At 45.7% G+C, this 25020-nt stretch overlaps 1 protein-coding gene across 1 annotated transcript in view; it reads left to right on the top strand.

Moving 5' to 3' along the window:
* The first annotated feature begins 4160 nt into the window (after positions 1 to 4160).
* LOC134396172 (zinc finger protein 723-like) overlaps positions 4161 to 25020 on the top strand; it is a 36696-nt gene continuing 15836 nt past the window's right edge. The window contains exons 1-4 of the mRNA XM_063122573.1: positions 4161 to 4227; positions 11528 to 11611; positions 11726 to 11855; positions 17216 to 17329. Of these exons, the coding sequence (XP_062978643.1) occupies positions 11537 to 11611; positions 11726 to 11855; positions 17216 to 17329 (319 nt within the window). The 5' untranslated portion in view covers positions 4161 to 4227; positions 11528 to 11536. The remainder of the gene's footprint in view (positions 4228 to 11527; positions 11612 to 11725; positions 11856 to 17215; positions 17330 to 25020) is intronic.

Genomic DNA, 25020 nt, shown 5'->3' on the forward strand with positions numbered 1-25020 from the left:
CCTCCTCTGTGGGACAACCTTGCAAGTATTTGCAGAGTGCTATCATGTCTCCCCTCAGGCTTCTCTTCTCCAGACTAAACATGCCCAGCTCCTTCAGTCTCCCTCTTAGGGCTTTGTTTCCAGACCCCTCATTGCCCTCCTCTGAACCCCTTCCAGCTTGTCTGCATCCTTCTTGAAGTGTGGTGCCCAGAATTGGACACAATGCTCAAGATGAGGCCTAACCAGTGCTGAATAGAGGGGAACCAGTACCTGGCGTGATTTGGAAGCATTTGCTTTTTTTGCAACCACATCACACTGTTGGCTCATATTCAGGTTGGCTTCTCTCTGTCATCCTTCTGCCAGTAGGCAAAAAGATTTTTATTCAGGCAGGCCTTTGGCATAGAAGCTGGTCTGTTGGGGGTTTATTTTTTTAATTGGTTGGTGCTGCTTATTTCTTTTTATTGATGTGATTTTAACGGTGTGTTTAGTTTATTTGTTTTCTGATTGTTTTAACCAAGTCTTTCTCTTGTTAGCGACATTTTGGGGGATAAAGGTGCAATATTTACTTATTATTACATAGGGTGACCATATGAAAAGGGGGACAGGGCTCCTGTATCTTTAACAGTTGGGTAGAAAAGGGATTTTTCTGCAGGTGTCATTTGAATTCATGCAGCACCTGGTGAAACCCCTCTTCAGCACAACAGTTAAAGCTACAGGAGCCCTGACCTAGTGACCAGATACAAAAGAGGGAAGGGGTCCTGCAGCTTTAACCGTTATGATGAAGAGGGAATTTCACCAGGTGCTGCATGCATACAAAGGACACCTGCTGAAATTCCTTCTTCATCACAACTGTTAAAGATACAGGAACCCTGTCCTCCATTTCATATGCTCACCCTATATTACATTTATACTCCTTTTTTCCTATTTATTTTTTATTTATTTAATACATTTTTATCCCGCCTTTTTTCCTGCAAGGAACCCAAGACGGCGTACATAATCCTCCTCCTCTCCATGTTATCCTCAAAACAACAACCCTGTGAGGTGGGTTGGGCTGAAAGTTTGTGACTGGCCCAAAGTCACCCAGTGGGTTTCCATGGCCCAGTGGGGACTAGAACCCGGATCTCCCGACTCCCAGTCCAACACCTTAGCCACTACACCACACTGGCTCTCAAGGTACCAAGGTGGTTTATACGATCCTCCTCTTTTCCACTTTAACCTTTATCCTCCTGTGGGGTACATTAGGCTGAGAGTCAGTGACCTGCATTGCAGGATCACTTACTTAAGCCACGGTGGGTTGCATCGGGTGATTTTTTATTATTCAAGCCACGACCGTGGTGGCTTGTTGTGTCATGTGAAAGTGGCGGGGGTGGGCATGGTTAACATGGGTTGTTTTAGGGTTGAGGATAGTTTGTTACGCACTCCAACATCCCACCCTCACTGGATTTGCACGACATAATAATAAATAAATAAACCGCCCAGAGAGCTTCGGCTATTGGGCGGTATAAAAATGTAATAAATAAATAAATAAATAAATAATAATAATGATAATAATTTTTCCCCGCCTTTCCCTCTGGATCGAAGCGGGGAAGAACATCAAATAACAACATCAATAAGCTGCAGTCACGGCCTGAATTTTCAAAAAATGGCCACCTGCATGCAATGTAGCCCACCAGCGCGTGCAGGTGGTCATTTTGAATATTCAGCCAAAGTAAGCCGCTTGATCATGTGAACAGGCCCAGGCCTAAAGTAAGCTTCATAGCTGCACAGGGACTAGAACCCAAGCCTCATCAGTCCCAGTTCAACGTGGCACGTCCAAGGGTGCCAATGAAGCTCTCTACTCCCTGCCCCTTCAAAAACATTTTTTTGAAAAACACCATCCTTGGAAATGTTAGGGCAGTCTTCTTTCTCTCCCTTTCTAGCCTCACTGTTTTCCCTACCCCCTCTCTTAGCCTCTAGTCCAGCCTTCCTCAACCTGGGGCGCTCCAGATGTGTAGGACTACAACTCCCAGAATGCCCCAGCCAGCTGGCTGGGGCATTCTGGGAGTTGTAGTCCTACACATCTGGAGCACCCCAGGTTGAGGAAGGCTGCCCTAGTCTATTTATTTCACTGCCTCTTTACGTTGCTGTTTCTCCCCCCACAACCGCTTCCCTCGCTCTTTCTCTCCCTTCGACCGTGTTGCCTTGATTTTTCCCTCTCCCTCCCAGCCTCTAGCCTATCCCCCCAACCTTTTTTGCTCACTATTTCACCCCATCTTAGGCTCTAGCTCAGAGCTTTCCAAACTGTGTCGCGACACGTTAGTGTGTCGGCTGCAGTGTGTAGGTGTGTCGCACGAATGTATTACAATTTATGTATGTGTCCGTATCTCTTATAAGGGGTTAGTTTAACCTCTGGTTTGCTAGTAAAACTGAATTACTGTGTCGCGAAATGATGCATGTGTAAAAAGTGTGTCACCAATATGAAAAGTATGGAAAGCTCTTCTCTAGCTTGTTCTTTCTCTACCCCTATCCCTTTGCCTTCCTATTTCCCCCTCCTGCCTTCCCCTAAACTAGGGTGACCCTATGGAAAGGAGGACAGGGCTCCTGTACCTTTAACAGTTGTGTAGAAAAGGGGATTTCAGCAGGTGTCATTTGTATGCATGCAGCACCCAGTGAAATTCCCTGTTCATCACAACAGTTAAAGCCTCAGGAGCCCTGCCTTCTTTTGTAGAGTGACCAGATACAAATGAGGGCAGGGCTCCTGCAGCTTTAACTGATGTGATAAGGAGGAAATTTCACCAGGTCCTGCAGGCATATGAATGACACCTGCTGAAATCCCCTTTTCTATGCCACTGTTAAAGATACAGGAGCCCCCTTTCCATAGGGTCACCCTACCTAAACTATTTTGTTCACTGTTTCTCCCCTCCTAGCTTTTAGCTTGTTCTTTCTCTACCCCTTTGCCTTGCTGCTTCACCCACCCCCCTCGGCCTCACTCTTTCTCTCCCCCTACCCCTTTGCCTTGCTATTTCCCCTTACTCCCTATTTCCCATGACTTCTTTAGCTCACTGTTTCTCTCCTTCCCAGCCTCTAGCCTTGTTCTTCCTCTCTCCTCTGCCCCTCTTTCCCCCTCTCCCAGCCTCTATATTTCTCCCTCACCCACCACCTCTTTAGCTCACTTGTGACTACCCAGCTGCCACCACCACCCCACACCGCAGCCACTATGTGTCTAGCCACATCCTCTGTGGGAGTCGTTTTGTGGTGCTCTCCACAGCAGTTTCTCACATGCCCAAATGTGCCCACAGGTCATCAGAACATAAGAAGAGCCCTACTGGATCAAACCAAGGGTCCATCTAGTCCAGCACTCTGTTCACACAGTGGCCAACCAGCCATCGGCCAGGGACCCACAAAGCAGGACATGGTGCAACATCACTCTCCCACCCATGTTCCCCAGCAACTGGTGCACACAGGCTTACAGCCTCAAATACTGGAGGCAGCACATAGCCATGAGGACTAGTAGCCATTGATAGCCTTCACCGCCAGGAATTTATCCACCCCCCCCTTTTAAAGCCATCCAAATTGGTGGCCATCACTACATCTGTGAGTTCCATAATTTAAAACTATGTGCTGTGTGAAGAAGTCCTTCCTTTTATTTGTCCTGAATAAAAAGCTTGGGGACCCCTGCTCTAATCACTAGGACACCGCACCTCTGGCCCTCTGGATCTAAATCAAATCAATCCGTCGAATCATGATAAAAAAAAAAACCAATTCCTGCTTTCCACGATCAAACGCCGGCGGATGAGGCTTTCCTCTTTCCAGGTCTCTGTGACCACCAGATGGCTCCGGTTTGTTGCGTCGCCACGGCGCATCGCCAGAAAGCGGCTCTCTCTTTCTTTCTCTTCCCTTCCCTTCCCTTCTTCTGTTCGGCGACCTCGGAGGGGGGCTGAGCTTCCTAGAGCAGATGCTGCAAGATCCGGTCAGCGGCGTCTATGGAGATGGAGATCTTGGAGTCTCGGAGGCTGCTTTGGCACCCAGTCTAGGGGTGGTGGTGGGAGAGGAAAGGGACTCTGGGAGGGGGGACAAATCCGGAGGGGATCGGCGGCGGAGCGGGGGTGTTTCCATTGCAGTTCTCCCTCTCCACCTACCCAGCCACCTTTTCCATCCTCCCTGCAAAAGCCAAAGGAGTCCTGGAACATTTTGGGACGTGCCCCCCTCCGCCCTCCTAAAGCCTTAGTTTAATGCGTCTGCAAGAGCGCGCGATCCAGCCTGCAAAAGGTAACTAACGCAAAGCCACTGTTTTGAGATCTTTTTGCTGGGGAAATTATTATCATTGTTATCGTGCAGATAGGGTGATTTAAAAACAAACAAACTAAGTTTGCAAGCATGGGGAGCCCCGAACCCGCTTCGTTTTGGGACTGAGTTGGAGACTGGGACTCTCTGTCTGTCTGTCTCTAGTTGCCTTGTAGGAAAGGATATATTGTTTAAAAGGGTCAGGATTTGTGCAATGAAATAAATAGGGTAGGCGGGGGAAGGGATGGATCAAAGAGAAAAGAAACTTGAAAATATTGTGAGAGGGCTGAGTGGGTGGGGAGGCCCTGAAAGCAAAATAAAACTTCTTTAAAAAGGCACACAGGAAGTGATTGCAGTGGCAAACAAAGGAGGATGAAAGCGGCTGCGGTTTAATTTAATTTTAAGGGAGATTTTTTTTTCAAGGCGGACAATAACCAGACCAAAAGTAGTAGTAGTAGTAGTAGTAGTAGTAGTAGTTCTTCTGCTTCTGCTGCTGGGCAGTGAACTCCCACCCAGAACACTGGCAGAACTGCACCGACGTTGGAAAAATAAAGTGGTTTTCCCAATGCTGTATTCTGGGGCATGCCACTTGACCTTAAACTCTGTGACCAGAGAAACTCTGGAAACGCTTCTTTCTGAATTTATTGTGGTTAGTTGTGAATATTGTGGTTACTTGGCACATGGCCGTAGGCCTTCTATTCATTTCCTGTGATAGATATTTTTATGTATTTCATGGCAGGAGCCTTCCCAGGGCGGCTTTCTACAATAAAACACTCCAGTCCAGCAATAAAACAACACAGAAATCATAAAAAAAATGCCAACAATAAAACATCTGGCCCAGACAGTCGTAGGGAAACAGCAAGAGGCACTTACTTGTTCCAAAACAGAAAAGAAAATATTCTCAGGTGCCTGAAAAAACTTTTATTATGCCCAATGCATCTTAGAAAGAACTTTCCTTCCTCAGGAGCGCCTTACCTTTTTTCCAATTGTGTCGTAAAGAATCTTTCCAATGTTTCTTCAGTCTTAAAATAAGTTAGGTGATAAGCAGTGCCTGAGGAAGGAATTGCACATAATAAAAGTCTTTTTCTGTCACCTCAGAATATTTTCTATTTCCAGATTACAGCAAGAACCAACAATACAATCGCAGGTGCGAACCAGAACAGTCTGGTAAATGTAGGGTGACCCTATGGAAAGGAAGACAGGGCTCCTGTATCTTGAACAGTTGCATAGAAAAGGGAATTTCAGCAGGTGTCATTTATAGGGTGACCATATGAAAAGGAGGACAGAGCTCCTGTATCTTGAACAGTTGCATAGAAAAGGGAATTTCAGCAGGTGTCATTTATAGGGTGACCATATGAAAAGGAGGACAGGGCTCCTGTATCTTGAACAGTTGCATAGAAAAGGGAATTTCAGCAGGTGTCATTTATAGGGTGACCATATGAAAAGGAGGACAGAGCTCCTGTATCTTGAACAGTTGCATAGAAAAGGGAATTTCAGCAGGTGTCATTTATAGGGTGACCATATGAAAAGGAGGACAGGGCTCCTGTATCTTGAACAGTTGCATAGAAAAGGGAATTTCAGCAGGTGTCATTTGTTTGCGCGCAGCACCTGGAGAAATTCCCTCTTCATCCCAGTAGTTAAAGCTGCAGGTATAGCTCCTGCAGCTTTAACTGTTGGGATGAAGAGGGAATTTCACCAGGTGCTGCATGCATACAAGTGGCACCTGCTGAAATTCCCTTTTCTATGCAACTGTTCAAGATACAGGAGCCCTGTCCTCCTTTTCATATGGTCACCCTAGGTAAAAGTGGAAGGCCAGAGTAAACTAGTTAGTTTTTAACCCCTTCTCAAAATTCTGCATTGATGGAGCCTACCAGACTCCAGAGAAGTGGAGGCCACTGCAGAAAATGCCCTCTTTCATGTACTTGCCCAGTTAACTGCCCTCAAATATAGGCCAGTGTGAAGGGTTTCTTTTGCTGATCTTAGAAGCGCTGGCAGGCTGAGGGCAATCCTTCAAGTAATTTGAACTGCCTAAGGCTTTAAAGGCCTGGAAACGCGCTGGCAACCACTGCAAAACTGGCTATTTTTTCTGTAATTGAGGACTGGTTCCAGGGCCTCATGTAGGCCTTGGCGACAACGTCCAGCCTCCTTTCCAAACAACCATCCAGAGAGCACCAAGTGATGGGGAAAGGCCAAGAGGCAGCAGCACCCTAGGGTGGCATGTCAGGGCCAGGCTGGCCCTGTTTGCCATAGCATCTTTTCGTTTTGTTTTTTAAACACCTTTCTAATCGGGGCAGCCAGCAGGGCCTGCTTACAGAGACTTGTTTTATTTTAAATCTTAAATGCGTTATTAAATATTTTAAAATATGATCCCTTCCAACAATAAAATAATACTTATTTCCAACTAAATATGTTTGGCATGAGAGCAGCAGAAACAAAAACGCATTTTATTCATGCAGTCGTGATGATGCTAATATTTAAGTGAGTTTAAAATGCAAAACTGCACCTGCTCATGGTATTATTTTTTTATTTTTACATCTCGCTGACAAACACTTTTCTTTTTTGCTTCAGCATATCAGGAACGTAGACACACTTGTAAAGCATGGAATGGTGGCAGGGAGGGGGGGAAGAGAAATGTGAATTGTGTTGTGTGATTTGCAGTTGAGGTGATTATTCATGGCTGCTTAACCCCTTCGCCCATAAGACCATTATCAATTACCATGACCATATGAATAGGGTGACCATATGAAAAGGAGGACAGGGTTCTTGTATCTTTAACAGTTGTATTGAAAAGGGAATTTCAGTAGGTGCCATTTGTATATATGGAGAACCTGGCGGAATTTCCTCTTCATCACAACAGTTAAAGCTGCAGCTGCCCTTCCCTCTTTTAAATCTGGTCACTCTAGTATAGCTCCTGCAAGTTTAACTGTTGTGATGAAGAGGGAATTTCACCAGGTTCCCCATATATATAAATGACACCTGCTGAAATTCCCTTTTCTATGCAACTGCTAAAGATACAGGAGCCCTGTCCTCCTTTTCATATGGTCACTTTACATATGAAAAGGAGGGCAAGGCTCATGTATCTTTTAACTGTTGTGTAGAAAAGGGAATTTGAGCAGGTGTCATTTGTGTATACGCAGAACCTGGTAAAATTCCCTCTTCATGACAACAGCTAAAGCTGCAGGAGCCCTGCCCTCTTTTGTATAGCTAGAGTGACCAGATGATGACGAAGAAGGAATTTCACTGGGTGCTTCATGCATACAAATGACACCTGCTGAAATTCCCTTTTCTATACAGCTGTTAAAGATACAGGAGCACAGTCCTCCTTTCCATAGGGTCACCCTATTCTTGAGCAAGTTGCTTTTCTTTTAGTCTCATTAATTTGTCTTCTGGGAAGTAACGATAGGATGACCTTTTTCTTCTTAAGAACATCGGAAGAGCCATGCTGGATCAGACCAATGGGAGTCATCCCATGAAGCCAAATGGTGGGAGAGTAAGATCAAATATAAGTACACGGCGCACTGTTAAGCTACGGAATTTGAAGCCACAAGATGTAGTGATGAACACCAACTTGGATGGTTTTTAAAAAGATATTGACAAATTCATGGAGCTGTCAATGGCTATTAATCTCGATGGGTAGAGGCAATATTCCAGTATATACCAGTAACTGGGGAACATGGGCAGGAGGGTGCTGTTGCATTCATGTTATGCTTGTGGGATTCCCATTGGGGCAGCTGCTTGAACATTGTGTGAACAGAGTGCTGGACTAGATGGACCTTGGTCTGATCCAGCATGGGTCTTCTTATGCCCACCATGGTGGCCATTTTATGAATACGCTAAGATTCCCCTCCCCCCACGGCAGCCATTTTGGGAAAGTTCCAACAACACTCTCAAAATTCCAAATACACCCCTTGACCCAGAAAGATTGGTGATGCCCCGTTTCCCTCTAGTGCTGTGAGTGTTGTTGCTTTTGTAGCCGGAAGAGCACCACCTCCGCTGTCAGAGGCAATATGTCTATGTACCCCAGTTGCTGGGGAACATGGGCAGGAAGCTGCTATTGCACTCATGCTCTGCTTGTGTGGCTTCCCAAGAAGCGTTTGGTTGGCCACTATGGGAAACAGAATGTTGGGACTGTAGTTTGTGGCTACAGAAACCACAGTTGTTCTATTGTCTGCCAGACAAACCCTAGGTAGGACAACAAACCATGGGTTAAATAAACTAGGCCTCTTCCTTTCTGTTTCAGCAGAACCTCTCTTAACTTACTCTGCAGCTCTGTTGTTGGCTTGCTGCGTGTCATTTTACTAGGTTCGTTGTTTTAATGTTAGGAGGCAATGATTTGCATTGGACTGGTTTGAATAGATCTTGTATTGTTGACTTTGGCGTAATTCATTTGAATTTTTGAAAAAACGGGATGGGATGGTGGACATTTACATAAATTCAAAATAAACCTGTAAGCATCTTGTCATAAACCCAGCTAGATTTGCTCAGTTATTGTCACCTTGGGAATTGCTTCTGGCATTTTCCATGACCGCCCAGTTTAGACATTGCATCATCCGTGCAAGCACATGTCCAGGGATGGTGTGAATACTTGGCTCCATTCAGACAACCCTCCAAACCAGCAGTGTTGCATCTTTTTCATCCTGAGGGCCGAATCCCATTTCGGAGAAGATCTCGGGGGCTGTATTCCAGTAGTGGGTGGAGTTAAAGAAAAAAGGGGCGTGGCCAAAATACCAGCATATTTTAGCTTATTAACAGTAACTAAGTGTTAGGAGAGGCATTTCAACCTTTTAGGATGATGAAAAAATAAGTGAAGCAGAGGAAACCACCAACAATTGATCATTTGGAGAAAAGAGGTGGGGCCAGTGGAAGCGACATGGCCGTCTGGGAAGTCCCAAAGGCCTGGATTGGGACCTCATTTAAGCCAGATTTGGCCTGCAGTTCAAGATCCCTGCTCCAAACCGTGGAGGAAGAGAAAATCTGTCATGGGGTTCATGCACTCCTCCTCACTTGCTAATTTTTTCCTCCACTTCTGCGTTGCTCTAACTATAGTATACTGTGATGACCAATCAAGCAGACAGTTTTGTTTTAGAGCTTTTAAATTATTTATTGTTTTAACTTGGTTTATGGTTTAATTTGTTTTTAGCTGTGTATATTTACTGTTTTACACTGTATGCTTTTGTCTGTACGCCGCCTTGAGATCTTAATGATATTTGTTTTATTAATGATTTGGACGAGGAGGTGCAGGGAACGCTTATCAAATTTGCAGATGACACAAAATTGGGTGGGACAGCTAATACCCTGGAAGACAGAAACAAACTTAAAAGTGATCTTGATAGGCTGGAGTGCTGGGCTGAAAACAACAGGATGAAATTGAATAGGGATAAATGCCAAGTTCTACATTTAGGAAATAGAAACCAAAGGCACAGTTACAAGATGGGGGACACTTGGCTCAGCAATACTACAAACGAGAAGGATCTTGGAATTGTTGTAGAACGCAAGCTGAATATGAGCCAACAGTGCGATATGGCTGCAAGAAAGGCAAATGCTATTTTGGGCTGCATTAATAGAAGTATAGCTTCCAAATCACGTGAGGTCCTGGTTCCTCTCTATTCGGCCCTGGTTAGGCCTCATCTAGAGTATTGCGTCCAGTTCTGGGCTCCACAATTCAAGAAGGATGCAGACAAGCTGGAGTGTGTTCAGAGGAGGGCAACCGGGATGATCAGGGGTCTGGAAACAAAGCCCTATGAAGAGAGACTGAAAGAACTGGGCATGTTTAGCCTGGAGAAGAGAAGATTGAGGGGAGACATGATAGCACTCTTCAAATACTTAAAAGGTTGTCACACAGAGGAGGGCCAGGATCTCTTCTTGATCCTCCCAGAGTGCAGGACACGGAATAACGGGCTCAAGTTAAAGGAAGCCAGATTCCGGCTGGACATCAGGAAAAACTTCCTGACTGTTAGAGCAGTACGACAATGAAATCAGTTGCCTGGTGAGGTTGTGGGCTCTCCCACACTAGAGGCCTTCAAGAGGCAGCTGGACAAGCATCTGTCAGGGATGCTTTAGGGTGGATTCCTGCATTGAGCAGGGGGTTGGACTCGATGGCCTTGTAGGCCCCTTCCAACTCTGCTATTCTATGATTCTATGATTCTAGGGTGGGATATAAATGTTTTAAATAAATAAATAAATAACCCACCATTGAACGCAGCCACAGCCAACTATTCAAACTAAGAAGAAACTGTGTTCCCATTCTTGTCTGAGTTACATTAACAGTAGAATGTTCTTGGAACACTCCTCATTTAATTAGATCCCTCCATAATGATGTTTGGGGTATTAAGGGAAAGTGGTCGTGTTTAGCCACCCCACTCAGAATTCTACCACGGTGAGTTAGTCTCTCTGAAAGTGCAATTTTCCAGATAATGGTGAACCGGCCCTGCATCGTGCAGCCAGCACCTGCTTTTCAATGTTGTACTGTTTAAACCCTTTTGAAAATACCAATAAAACAATCCAATTATAACCCCACCCCTCGGCCAAAAGCTGCTGTTTAAATCCAAACTTGTGGCACGTTTAGCAGAATGGACTTTGAAACAAATACGTTTCTAAGGTCCTTTTAAACACTAGCAAAGATAGGGGCCATCTGTACTTCTTTTGGGAGAAAGTTCCAAAACTATGGGGCCATCACTGAAAAGGCCCTGTTCTGTAGTGCTGGTCAGTCTGATGGATCTTGATGGCAGACCTGTCAGTAGGGCCTTAGTGGCCTACTCAGACCTAGGCAGGTTTGTATGGGTGCAGGTGGTCCTTCAAATAACCTGTTTCCAAACCTGGTAAGATTATGGCTGCTTTCAGTTTGTTAGTTTTCCTCCAGCTTCTGTATGAAATACGTGTGTGTGTGTGTGTTTATTTCCACGGAATAATGGGCTGAAGTTACAGGAAGCCAGATTCTGGCTGGACATCAGGAAAAACTTCCTAACTGTTAGAGCAGTACGACAATGGAACCAGTTTCCTAGGGAGGTTGTGGGCTCTCCCACACTAGAGGCATTCAAAAGGCACCTCGACAACTATCTGTCAGGTATGCTTTAGGGTGGATTCCTGCATTGAGCAGGGGGTTGGACCCGATGGCCTTTTAGGCCCCTTCCAACTCTACTATTCTATGATTCTACAAGGGTTTGTGTGACGGGGAAGGTGCAGATAGATCAAGGTTAGGATGTTGTTTTTGCATGTGAAACGGAACTATTAAGATCAAAACCCAAACAAGTTACCCCTTCTGACATCACCCTTTTCTCCCTGACAGATCGGCAAAATGATGTGTGTGTTTCTCTTTGGAACATTCCCTCCCCCTGGGGGAAGAGAGATGGTTGCAACGGAGCCCGTTCAGGTAAAGGATGGATTGGGGGAACTGTATTGTTTAACAGTTTTAAATAAAACAAAGTAAGACGAAAGCGAAGCGGGGGCGTGATCAAGCCATTCTTTTCCTTCCTCCTCCTTTCAGGCCCCGCCGTTCTCCTTTGAAGAGGTGGCGGTATACTTCACCGAAGAAGAGTGGGCTTTTCTGGATGCGGAGCAGAGAGACCTCTACTGGGATGTCATGCAGGAGAACTACGAGAACGTAGCATCCTTGGGTAAGAAGCTTCCTCTCCTTTCCTGCCACCTTGGATCTTATAGTTATACCCGAGTAGGCCCAGCAACAAAATGTTGCAGCGTGGAGTGCTCCTAGTCGGTATGCCGGCCATGCCCTCTTCCACAATACTCCATTACATTCTCTGTTGCCATTGTGCTATTTGGGGTTAATTGTTTTTTGTTTGTTTGTTGTCCCCTTATGTTTCTTCTCCTCCCCCCCAAAGCAGGTGGACCACCCCTTTTCTCTCTCCTTTTGCCACCTCCTCTTCTGTTCTCCCTGCCTAGAGGAGCTTCCGGGAAACGGGCAAATTGCTTTTGCCATTGGTCTGAACTGATTGCTTGCGGAGGGCTTTTGAACTTAGGCCCCAGGCCTCTTAAAAATAGGCTGAATTATACAGAGCAGGTGAGACCTGCAACAAAACGTTGCAGTATGGAGTGCAGCTGTTCAGGATTACAGACATTCCATTCCTGCTCCCCGCGTTATCCATTTTTTCTCTGGCCACTGAGCATGTTCATTCAGTGCACTTTATCCTTGCAGGGCGTGTGCCATTGATGCTCCTCCCTAATCCATGTGGACTAGGAACCAGGGAGAACGGCAGAGTCTGCTACAAACACTCTGGCCCAAACTGTGCAAGCTCTCTATACAACACAGTAGCTTGAGGAAGAGGGCACGCGACTGTGAGGCAGGCTGAATCTACACATGCAGCACAACGAGGGTGGGGTAGAATCCTGAAGTGCCAGACCTTCAGGCTAAGATGGGGGATGTCACGTTAGAATGCCCTCCCTTAAACACACACACACACACACACCCCTCCTTGCAAATAGAAAACTAGCACATCGGGGGGAGAGATTCTGCCACTCTCTGCTAGCTGTATGTTCATTTCCTGGCATCTCCAGTTTAAAATCGGCCAGGTCACAGGGCTGGCAAAGACTCAGCTGCCAATTGGAGTAGGTACATGCGTGACCCTTGCATCTACAGTAAGGGACTGGGGGAAAGCCCTGCTTGAGACCTAGGAAGTAACAGAGGTCACATCTGGTTTGACCCTGAAACTTCAATGCTTGAGGCCCTAGAATCATATAGAATAGTAGAGTTGGAAGGGGCCTACGAGGCCATCGAGTCCAACCCCCTGCTCAATACAGAAATCCACCCTAAAGCATACTTGACAGATGGTTGTCCAGCTGCCTCTTGAAGGCCTCTAGTGTGGGAGAGCCCATGACCACCCTAGGTAACTGGTTCCATTGTCGTACTGCTCTAACAGTCAGGGAGTTTTTCCTGATATCCATCCGGAATATGGCTTCCTGTCACTTCAGCCCATTATTCCGTGTCCTGCACTCTGGGAGGATCGAGAAGAGATCCTGGCCCTCTTCAAATACCTTTTAAGTATTTGAAGAGTGCTGTCATGTCTCCCCTCCCATCTCCTCTTCTCCAGGCTAAACATGCCCAGTTCTTTCAGTCTCTCTTCATAGGGCTTTGTTTCCAGACCCTTGATCATCCTGGTTGCCCTCCTCTGAACACCCTCCAGCTTGTCTGCATCCTTCTTGAAGTGTGGAGCCCAGAACTGGACGCAATGCTCAAGATGAGGCATAACCAGGGCTAAATAGAGGGGAACCAGTACCTCCCTGTTTTAACTGAGAGGCTCCTTCGTTCCCCGGGAATGCCAATTGAGGTTTATAGTCTTGCTTTAAAAAACAAACAAACATATATATTAAATTTATTTTCATGAAAGAGACGTGGCCGGCATAAGCATGTCTTCAATCCCATACTTACAGTCACGTCTACATTGACAGCTTTTGCAACACAACGGATGTGGTAGGTAGGGAAAGACGTACCCAGATTGTGCCATTTTAGACTTGAGGAGTGGAGGGAAAGCCAACCTGTTTGACTCTACATTGACAAAGTAGAGCAGGCCTCTTGATGTGTTGGACTACAACTCTCATTACCCCCAGCCAGGATAGCATGTGGCCATGATGGCTGGGGACAATGGGAGTTGCAGGCCAACATACCTGGAGGGCACCTGGTTGGGCCAGTCGGTCCTAGCAAAATAAGCATCCCCCCTTCTCCACTGTGTTGTAGCAGAGTTAGCAGAGTGTGTCCACATAAGTATGTCTGTGGGCCTATTATGCAAAAGCACCCTCGCTGAGACGTCATCTTCCGCTAGCTGATATGCAAAACCGAATGGGAGCAGCTCCTGTTTGCAAGAGCACGGCAAATGTTAGAGAAAGCAAAACAGCTGGAAATGTACAAAGAAAATTAATCCCCTTTTTATTCTGACAATACAATTTCAATTTTTTAATTTTACATCTCCTGATCCCACCACCACCTACCAATCTTCAGTCTTTGCTGCAGGCAACTCTGAGCCCCATTCAGAGTCATAGTTTACGTAGTTAAATTATGGGATTCACTTCCACAAGATGAGGTGATGGCCACCACCTTGGATGGCTTTGAAAGGGAATTGGATAAATTCATGGAGGATATGGGGATCAGTGGCTACTAATCCAAAGTGCTGGTTGTGACCTATAAAGCCCTATATGGCTTGGGTCCAGGTTATGTGAAAGGCTGTATTTTCTCTTGTGGGCCTACCCTTGCTTTGAGATCTTTTGGGGGAGCCCTTCTTTCAGTCCCACCATCTTCACAGGCACACCTGATGGGAACATGGGAGAGGGCCTTCTCGGTGGCTGCTCCAGTACTCTGGAACTCTCTTCCCGGGGAAGCTAGACTGGCTCCCTCTTTAATGTGCTTTTGGAAGCAGGCAAATTTCTTTGTTCCAGCAGGCCTATGGCAAATAATCTGGGCCTCCGTCTATGTTAAGGACTTGTAAAATTGTCATGTATTTTAAATGTTTAATGTTTTAATATTGTAATAAATTAGATGTGCCCTTGGTCTGATCCAACATGGTTCTTACGTTCTTTCTAAGCCATTTCTGACGAAGTGCTTTTACTGTCGTCTATGGAAACTCAATGAACAGGAGATGTTTGTCAACCTTTAAGGCAGGGGTGGGGAACCTCCAGATGTTGTTGGGATCCAACTCCCATCAGCCCCAGCCAAAACAGGATCATGGGATCTGTAGGGAAGCAGCATCTGGAAGGCCACCATAGAATCATAGAATAGCAGAATTGGAAGGGGCCTACAAGGCCATCGAGTCCAACCCCCTGCTCAATGCAGGAATCCACCCAAAAGCATCCCTGACAGATGGTTGTCCAGCTGCCTCTTGAAGGCCTCTAGTGTGGGAGAGCCCACAACCTCCCTAGGTAACTGGTTCCATTGTCGTACTGCTCTAACAGTCAGGAAGTTTTTCCTGATGTCCAGCTGGAATCTGGCTTCTTTTAACTTGAGCCCATTATTCCTTATCCTGCACTCTGGGAGGATCGAGAAGAGATCCTGGCCCTCCTCTGCGTGACAACCTTTTAAGTATTTGAAGAGTGCTCTCATGTCTCCCCTCAATCTTCTCTTCTCCAATTCCCTGCCGCTGCTTTAAGGGGCTGTAGGTTTCTTTGCGTTGTCTTTACTGTGGCAGAGCCGTAGGAAATGTAGCCCAGTGGTAGAGCATTGCTTAGCAAGTAGAAAGTCCTGGATTCGATCCCCAACATCTCCAGGTAAGGCTTGAAATATCCCTATCTGAGGCCCCAGAAAGTCACTGCTAGTCAGAGTAGGCAATATTGAACTAGGAGGCCCAATAGTCTGACACAGCACAGGGCAGCTTCCTGTTCAATTCCAGAGGCACAACCACGTTGGTCTGTTGTGACAAAAACGGGCGAGTCTTCAGGTACCTTAAAATGCCACAATAGATTTCTCACATTCAAGGTGCCACAAGTGGGGCAGACATCAGCTCTTGGACATCTACCAGGCCTCAGCACCCTGACACGCCTTGCCTGGGCTCTCCTCCCATTTTTCTTCCCAGAGCACTGAGCATCACCAGAAGACCAAGTCAGGTGGCCATTTTAATTTCGAACAGTGCCCCTGATACAGCCTTGCTCCAGAACACAGTGGGAAAATTAAAATGGCGGCCACCCAACACGGCTGCTTCTGCTGCCCATCACCACGGTGTGGTAACCCCGCTGGGGCGCACTAAGCAAGAAGCTCCCATGTCCAGCATGAACTTGGCCCAGGGCCCAGCTCAAAGCTAGAAGCAGCCCTGGCTGCACGACTCTTTCTTCTGTTCTAGACTTAATTGTGTGATCCCTTTAAAGCAGGCACGGAAAACCACTTTCAGCCTGAGGGCTGAATTCAAATTTCGGAAAAACTCTCAGGTGCCACGTTCCAGTGGTGGGTGGAGCCAAAAATACCAGCATTTTTTAGCTTAAAGCTTTTGCTGCCAGTAACTAAGTCTTAGATGAGGCATTTTCCCATATGTCTGCCCTCAGAATCCTGTACCCAGAGGTATACTGCTGCTGTATATTTGTTTATTTATTATTGCATTTATATCCTGGTTTTTTTCCTCCAAGGAACCCAAGGTGGCATACATAATCCTCCTCCTTCCTCCATTTTATCTCACAACAACAACCCTGTGAGGTGGGTTGGGCTGAGAGGCTGTGACTGGCCCAAAGTCACCCAGTGGGTTTCCACGGCCGAGTGGGGACTAGAACCCGGATCTCCTGACTCCCAGTCTAACGCTTTAGCCACTACACCACACTGGCTCTAGTTCATGAAAGTTTATGCCACCATAAGGGCCAGAACAGCTGTTACATTAAACCCTTATTTAGCAGCTACGTCTTTCTTTTTCTTTCTGTTTTTTTAAATTTTTATTCCAGATTAGGCATAATTCGGATTGGAACCATAGCGTAGGGTGGGCTTTTAAGATCCAGGTTGGGGGCCCTGCACCTACACTAGAGTAAAAATGAAGTGGGGAAGACATATCTGCTAGATACAGATTTAATGTCTCTCTTGACTCTAATTTTCCTAGTGTTTAAGATGTCACAAGAACAGCTGGACAACCATCTGTCAGGGATGCTTTAAGGTGGATTCCTGCATTGAGCAGGGGGTTGGACTTGATGGCCTTGTAGGCCCCTTCCAACTCTACGATTCTATGATTCCGTGGTTCTATGAACCTTTGTTTTTGGGTTTGAGAGACTTAGGGTGCAATCCTATGGATGTTTAGATGGAAAAGAAAGGCCTACAACTCCCAGCAGGTCCCAGCCAGCCATGGCTGACTCATCTGGAAGTTTCCTTCATGCTTGGACATTCTTATGCTGTTAAGCCACTACCACACTTTTCATTTACATGTTATTAATCATGTTTTCCTGCAGCAATGCCTGAGGAAAAATTAATTGAGCAAAGTGTTCTGAAATGTGTCAACATTCTTAGGGATTGCAATCAGGTGATCATTTAATGGACTTCTTAATTTTTTTCCCATGTGTGTCCTAGCCGTTCCGATTCCTAAACCCGAGTTGATCTCTCGGCTGGAGCGTGGGGAAGAGCCATGGATCCCAACTGCCCAAGTGTCAGAGGACAAGAAGATCCCCGTGAACATTTGCGAAGGTCAGAGGAGAGTTGCAGTGGCTTTGCAAATGAAAGCAAACTGGTTTCCGGGTAAGCCAAACGGTGGGGACGCTGTCGCCCTTCAGATCTTGTTGGGCATGATGGGAGTTGGAGTCTCAACAACATCTGGAACGCAACAGCTTCCCCACCCTAATAGAAACTGTCATCCCTTGATTCGGGCTTCCTATTTCCAGTTGAATGTGACAACTGGGGGTTGGACTCGATGGCCTTATAGGCCCCTTCCAACTCTCCTATTCTATGATTCTATGAATTTGCGGCTGGGGTGTGTGTGAACAGTACCAAGAAGTTCAGGAATACAGGGGACGGAGTGCCTCTCCATTTCTACACCCTCGGCCTGTTACCCAAAATTAGGGTGGCCATATGAAAAGGAGGACAGGGCTCCTGTATCTTTAACAGTTGTATTGAAAAGGGGATTTCAGAAGGTGTCGTTTGTATATATGAGGAACCTGGTGAAATTATTTATTTATTTATTGCATTTCTATACTGCCCAATAGCCGGAGCTCTCTGGGCGGTTCACAAAAATTAAAAACATTCAAAGTATAAAACAACAGTATAAAACCATAATATAAAATACAATATAAAAGCTCAACCAGATAAAAACAGCAGCAGTGCAAAATTACAAATTTAAAACACCAGTTAAAATTTATTTATAGACTGTTAAAATACTGGGTGAATAAAAAGGCCTTCACCTGGTGTCTAAAGGCATATAATGTAGGTGCCAAGCGAACCTCCTTGGGTTTCGTCTTCATCACAACAGTTAAAGCTGCAGGTGCCCTGCCCTCTTTTGAATCTGGTCAGTCTAGTATAGCTCCTACAGCTTTAACTGTTGTGATGAAGAGGGAATTTCACCAGGTGCTGCATGCATACAAGTGGCACCTGCTGAAATTCCCTTTTCTATGCAACTGTTCAAGATACAGGAGCCCTGTCCTCCTTTTCATATGGTCACCCTACCCAAAATGGCAGCTTTCAAATGGCAACAGGTTCACACAACATGTTAGCCCTTCGTGGGTTTATTAAACCCAGAGTGGCTTCATTGCGTGCCGGTTACCATTATGAATTTGCAGCTCCCAGCTGGATATGGTTGTGTTGTGCGAACCAGATTAGTGGGGATGTTATTTGAGGGTTAAACAACCCTTGTATAATCCACAGTCTCACGTAATGCACAAGACAACAACTCCCGACAGCCTCCCGTCCAGGGTTGTATATGGCGGCCGGCATGCACCGCACCTCCTCAAGGCTTAATTAACCCACGATGGGCTGTCATGTCATGCAATCCAGCCCCATGAGACTAGAAATCAATCAGGGGGAGGAAACAATTGGGCACGGGGCATTTTGAGACAGAAATGTTTAGACCTTGCCAACGTGTTATGCCTGCAGATGCCTCTTTTTTTAGATTTTGTAATTTTAAAAAAATTAGCTAGGAAGCTGATATGCTGCAAAGCGAAACGCCCGTCTCCGACACCATCTTGATATCCAAGAACAGCTCTGAGCCCCAGGCGGGATTTTTGGTGGACTGACTTGTTGCCGCAGAAAACCTCTGGGTTCAAAAAAGTGGTTCTGTGGTTTTATTTATTTACAATATTCAGATACCGAATTTCGGAAGGGTGGACAAGTAGAATAAAAGAATAAAAACAGAATTAAAAAAACACATTAAAAGTACATTTTTAAAAGTACATATTTGTGACTCTACCTCTGTACTTAGGTTCTTGGACAAGTTACTTTTCTTTTAGCCTTCTTGAAAATGGGTGTTTTGTGAAAGTCTGCCCCCGCTGCCCAGTGCAGCCATTTTGTGAGAATGCCCACGATGCAGTCAAAATTCCAAATGTGTCCACTGACCTCAAAAGTTTGGGGACCCCTGTTTTACACACACACCTTTTGCTTTCTGATTTCCCCCTGCAGAAGCCCACTCTCCAGAGAGAATGCATTATTGGAAAAACATAGAATCATAGAGTCATAGAATAGCAGAGTTGGAAGGGGCCTACAAGGCCATCGAGTCCAACCCCCTGCTCAATGCAGGAATCCACCCTAAAGCATCCCCGACAGATGCTTGTCCAGCTGCCTCTTGAAGGCAGTTTTTCTGATGTCCAGCTGGAATCTGGCTTCCTTTAACTTGAGTCCATTATTCCGTGTCCTGCACTCTGGGAGGATCGAGAAGAGATCCTGGCCCTCCTCTGTGTGACAACCTTTTAAGTATTTGAAGAGTGCTATCATGTCTTCCCTCAATTTTCTTTTCTCCAGGCTAAACATGCCCAGTTCTTTCAGTCTCTCCTCATAGGGCTTTGTTTCCAGACGCCTGATCATCCTGGTTGCCCTCCTCTGAACACGCTCCAGCTTGGCTGCGTCCTTCTTGAATTGTGGAGCCCAGAACTGGACGCAATACTGTAGATGAGGCCTAACCAGGGCCGAATAGAGAGGAACCAGTACCTCACGTGATTTGGAAGCTATACTTCTATTAATGCAGCCCAAAATAGCATTTGCCTTTCTTGCAGCCATATCGCACTGTTGGCTCATATTCAGCTTGCAATCTACAACAATTCCAAGATCCTTCACGTTTGTAGTATTGCTGAGCCAAGTATCCCCCATCTTGTAACTGTGCCTTTGGTTTCTATTTCCTAAATGTAGAACTTGGCATTTATCCCTATTCAATTTCATCCTGTTGTTTTCAGCCCAGCACTCCAGCCTATCAAGATCACTTTGAAGTTTGTTTCTGTCTTCCAGGGTATTAGCTATCCCACCCATATAGTTCTGCCCTAATGGTGCTAGAATAGCAACTACTACGATGACCACTGTTGCTGTTATACAACGCAGGTCCCTGCCCCAAAGAACTTACAGGTTGCATTCAGGCAACACGATAGTCAACAGTGGGGTAATAATCAACTCAACAGTTGTTTATCTCTAGAAAGTACTCCCCACACAACATGGTAATAATCAACCGTGATGTAGACTAGGATCAGCATTGAGTTGACGATTAGTCCACGCTGAGTTGACTCACTCATCCCTGCCCTCTCGTCCCCCCTCAGTCCTCCCGCTTGCATCCCATCAGCCATTGCTGCTGAAAATCTACCTTGCCAGCTGGACTAGAGTGGCAGCCGCCGCTTAGACCGCTCTTGCCTTGCGATTCTGTGACTGACAAAATAACCACCGGTAGCCAAGGAAATAACCCACAGTGCCCTCCACACATCACGATAACCAATGATGGTTCAAATAGCCAACTCTGCACTGCGTTGGTTATTTTGGCCAAATAACCCACCATTGATTTTAAAAAAAACTCCCTCCACACCACACGATGACCCACAGTGGGTTAAATAACCAATTGTCAGCTATTTAAACCACCATTGGTTATTGTGTTGTCTGAACCCAGTCAACATCTCAAATTAGTTTAGGAATTTGAGCATGAAGGAAAAATAATAGATGGAGGGGAGAGAGACACAAAAGTAACATTTATGTATTTATTTATTATTTATTTATTGCATTTTTATCCTGCCTTTTTTTTCCTCCTTAAGAAACATAATCCTCCTCCTCTCCATTTTATCCTCACAACAGCAACCCCATGAGGTAGAATCATAGAATCATAGCATAGCAGAGTTGGAAGGGGCCTACAAGGCCATTGAGTCCAACCCCCTGCTCAAGGCAGGAATCCACCCTAAAGCATCCCCGAAAGATGCTTGCCCAGCTTCCTCTTGAAGGCCTCTAGTGTGGGAGAGCCCACCACCTCCCTAGGTAACTGATTCCACCATCGCACTGCTCTAACAGTTAGGAAGTTTTTCCTGATGTCCAGCTGGAATCTGGCTTCCTTTAACTTGAGCCCATTATTCAGTGTCCTGCACTCTGGGAGGATCAAGAAGAGATCCTAGCCCTCCTCTGTGTGACAACCTTTTAAGTATTTGAAGAGTGCTATCATGTCTCCCCTCAGTCTTCTCTTCTCCAGGCTAAACATGCCCAGTTCTTTCAGTCTCTCTTCATAGGGCTTTGTTTCTAGACCTCTGATCATCCTGGTTGCCCTCTTCTGAACATGCTCCAGCTTGTCTGCGTCCTTCTTGACGCAGGTAGATTGGGCTGAGACTCCGTGACTGGTCCAAAGTCACCCAGTGAGCTTCCATGGCCGAGGGGGGACTAGAACCCAGATCTCCCAACTCTCTAACCACTACGCCACACTGGCTCATTGAGGGATGAGGACACAGTGGCTATGCACGAGGCCTCACAACAGAGGTGGGTTTTCTGCCGGGTGTTTCCAGCGGCCCACTTAAAGGAAGCCAGATTCCGGCTGGACATCAGGAAAAACTTCCTGACTGTTAGAGCAGTGCGACAGTGAAATCAGCTACCTAGGGAGGTTGTGGGCTCTCCCACACTAGAGGCCTTCAAGAGGCAGCTGGACAACCATCTGTCAGGGATGCTTTAGGGTGGATTCCTGCATTGAGCAGGGGGGGTTGGACTCGATGGCCTTGTAGGCCCCTTCCAACTCTGCTATTCTATGATTCTATGATTCTATGATCCTCCTTCCAAAATGACAAGGCGTGTTGTCGGGGCTTCTGCCTCACCATTGCCACACAAACCCACCTTAGGGACCTCTGGAGATTCCAAAGCATCCCACCAGAGATTGCCTAGAATCCTTCGGGGCGGGCGGGGGGGGGGGGAACAATACCCCCCACTCACCCCGCGGTTCTCTGAATGCCAAGCAACTGGAAAGGGTGCAACCATGGTCATGCAAATGAGAGAGAGCACCCATTGAAATGCATGAGCTGTAAATGAGAGAGACTACCCATGATCCTCCATTGGGGATTATGCAAAGGAGGAAGAAGGCAGAGCTGCAGTAGTTTGCATTTGAGGCACGATGCCTTCCAATTTTGTTAAAAGAAGAAAGCTCGTGATGTGTGCGTGTGTGCGTGCTGAATTTAGAATTTTGCACGTTTGCATTCATGTTCAGAGCGCCAATATGGTCTGAGGCTTAGAGCTGTATTACCCAACCTTTTGGCAGCAGAGGGATGTTCTACACACACAGGCACGTGTGCACACGCTGAATTTGTAAAATTGCTTTAAATGTTCACTGTTTTTGTTTTTAAGTTTTGTATCTTGATTTTTAATGTTCAGTCTTTTTAATCTAATCTTTTTAATCTTTGTAAAACCACCCAGAGAGCTTCAGCTATGGGGCGGTATATAAATTAAATTGTTTATTTATTTATTTATTTATTTATTTATTGCATTTCTATACCGCCCAATAGCCGGAGCTCTCTGGGCAGTTCACAAAAATTAAGACTATTCAAAGTATAAAACAACAGTATAAAACCATAATACAAAATACAATATAAAAGCACAACCAAGATAAAAACAGCAGCAATGCAAAAATACAAATTTAAAATACAAATTTAAAACAGCAAAGTTAAAATTAATTTATAGACTGTTAAAATACTGGGAGAATAAAAAGGTCTTCACTTGGCGTCTAAAAGAATATAATGTAGGTGCCAAGCGAACCTCCTTAGGGAGCTCATTCCACAGCCGGGGTGCCACAACAGAGAAGGCCCTCCTCCTGGTAGCCACCTGCCTCACTTCCTTATTATTATTATATATTATATTATAATATAATAATAATTTAAAATGGAGGCATGTTTCATTCTGGTCGCTGAGAAAAGGGTTGTTCCTGTCTGGAATTTGAAAGGGGAATGATTCATTCAAACATATGACAGGCAGTCTCTTCTTGTGGGCGGGTAATTGTGCCACAACTCTGTACGGGATGTTCCTTTCACACCTGGTGCAAGGTTGCAACAGTGTTTCATGCGCACGCCTGCCACGACACAGGCTCTGAACACCAGACCTCACGTCTGCCACCACTTCTTATGGGGCGACACAGGCTCTGAACACCAGACCCGGCTGAGGCTACTCCCTGCTCAAGCCAAGCACCACCACTTGGTACACCTGAGGCAAGGGATAAAGCCCACCTTCCTCCAAACTATGTGGAGAAAGGGGTTTAAAATGGAGAATGGATTTCAATATATATAATAATGCGCTGTGAGTTATACCTGCTTAGGTGAATGATTGTCAGAGTGGGTGCTGAATGTGTAAACTTAAGATGATAAACGCCTAACAGACACGTGGGATTTTTGTAGTAGTTTTAAAACAAACAATCAAAATTTATTTTTAAAAGGTCATAAGCTTTGTTTCAAATAACAACATTTAAAAACCTTTTTGAAACCTTTCATACAATCCTGTCACTCTCACATTCGCGCTTTCCTTTCACTCACACAATCACTCTTGAACTTTCTTTATTCTCAGTATTGAATTATATACTTCCACTACGTGCACACCACACTCTAAAGACACCACTCACTACACTGACTCTCAAATTTCCCAGAACTTAAGTACCATAAATACAGAGAGCACTACAGACTCTAAGAGTCCCTAACAAGTCTCCCTGGAAAGATCTTTCAATCCCCTCCATCATTCCCTTATATATCACTCCTCCCCCTCCCAAGACATTCTAACTCCGCCCACTCAGGCCAACACTCTAAAAACCACAGACTTACAAACTGCAGACATACATTTGGAATTGACTTGTGGGGTGTAACGCCTCTTCTTGTGGGCAGGTAATTGTGCCACAACTCTGTACGGGATGTTCCTTTCACACCTGGTGCAAGGTTGCAACAGTGTTTCATGCGCACGCCCACTTCTCCCACAGAGACTAATTAGAAGGAAGCCAGACCAGAGCAATGACTTAGTCAAGGGTGGGTGGTTGTATTGCCTGTCTTCATCAGGAGAGATTGAACATTCCCATTGCACACCTGATAACGCAAGTCCAGCAGAACTGGGATTTATCATGATTTGTTTATTTAAAGAATTTTTAAAATCCCATTCTGGAGCCCAAAAGGTTCAGAGAGGGGCTTCCATATAATCAATTGAACAATACAGTCTCTGTCCGCAGGCTTGAAATCTAAAAAGATGCCCCCCAAAAGGCAAAGGGGTAGAAAAAAGGATGTTTTTTTAATACAATAAGGGATTATGTACGCTGCCTTGAAGAGGGGAAGAAAATAAGTATTTCAGCAGGAGTGGTAGAATCGCTCTGCTTCCTCAACTCATCTTTTTCAGCTCAGCCTGCTGGAACGGCTTCTGGAAGGTGAAGCCTTCTTGGGGATCATCTTCAGCCAGGCTAGAACTAAGGACATTGACAGGTTAGAACAGGTTCAGAGGACGGCAACAAAGATGATACAGGGGCTGGAGGACAGGCTGAAGGAACAGGCTGGACATCAGGAAAAACTTCCTGACTGTTAGAGCAGTACGACAATGGAATCAGTTGCCTAAGGAGGTTGTGGGCTGTCCCACACTAGAGGCCTTTAAGAGGCAGCTGGACAACCATCTGTCAGGGATGCTTTAGGGTGGATTCCTGCATTGAGCAGGGGGTTGGACTAGATGGCCTTGTAGGACCCTTCCAACTCTACAATTCTATAATTCTACGTTCAGTCTGGAGAAAAGGAGACTGTCAGGTACATAAAAGGATGCCACAGGGTGGATGGTGAAGAACTGTTTTCCACGGCCACAGAAAGCAGGACCCAAAAGAATGGGTAGAAGTTACAGCTACCTAGATTTCAATTAAAAATAAGGAAAAACTTCCTGACGGTAAGATCTGTACAACAGTGGAACAGTGTACCTGCGGAGGTTGTGGGTTCTCCATCTCTGGAGGT

Source organism: Elgaria multicarinata, chromosome 3 (assembly GCF_023053635.1).
Source record: "Elgaria multicarinata webbii isolate HBS135686 ecotype San Diego chromosome 3, rElgMul1.1.pri, whole genome shotgun sequence".
Taxonomy (NCBI): domain Eukaryota; kingdom Metazoa; phylum Chordata; class Lepidosauria; order Squamata; family Anguidae; genus Elgaria; species Elgaria multicarinata.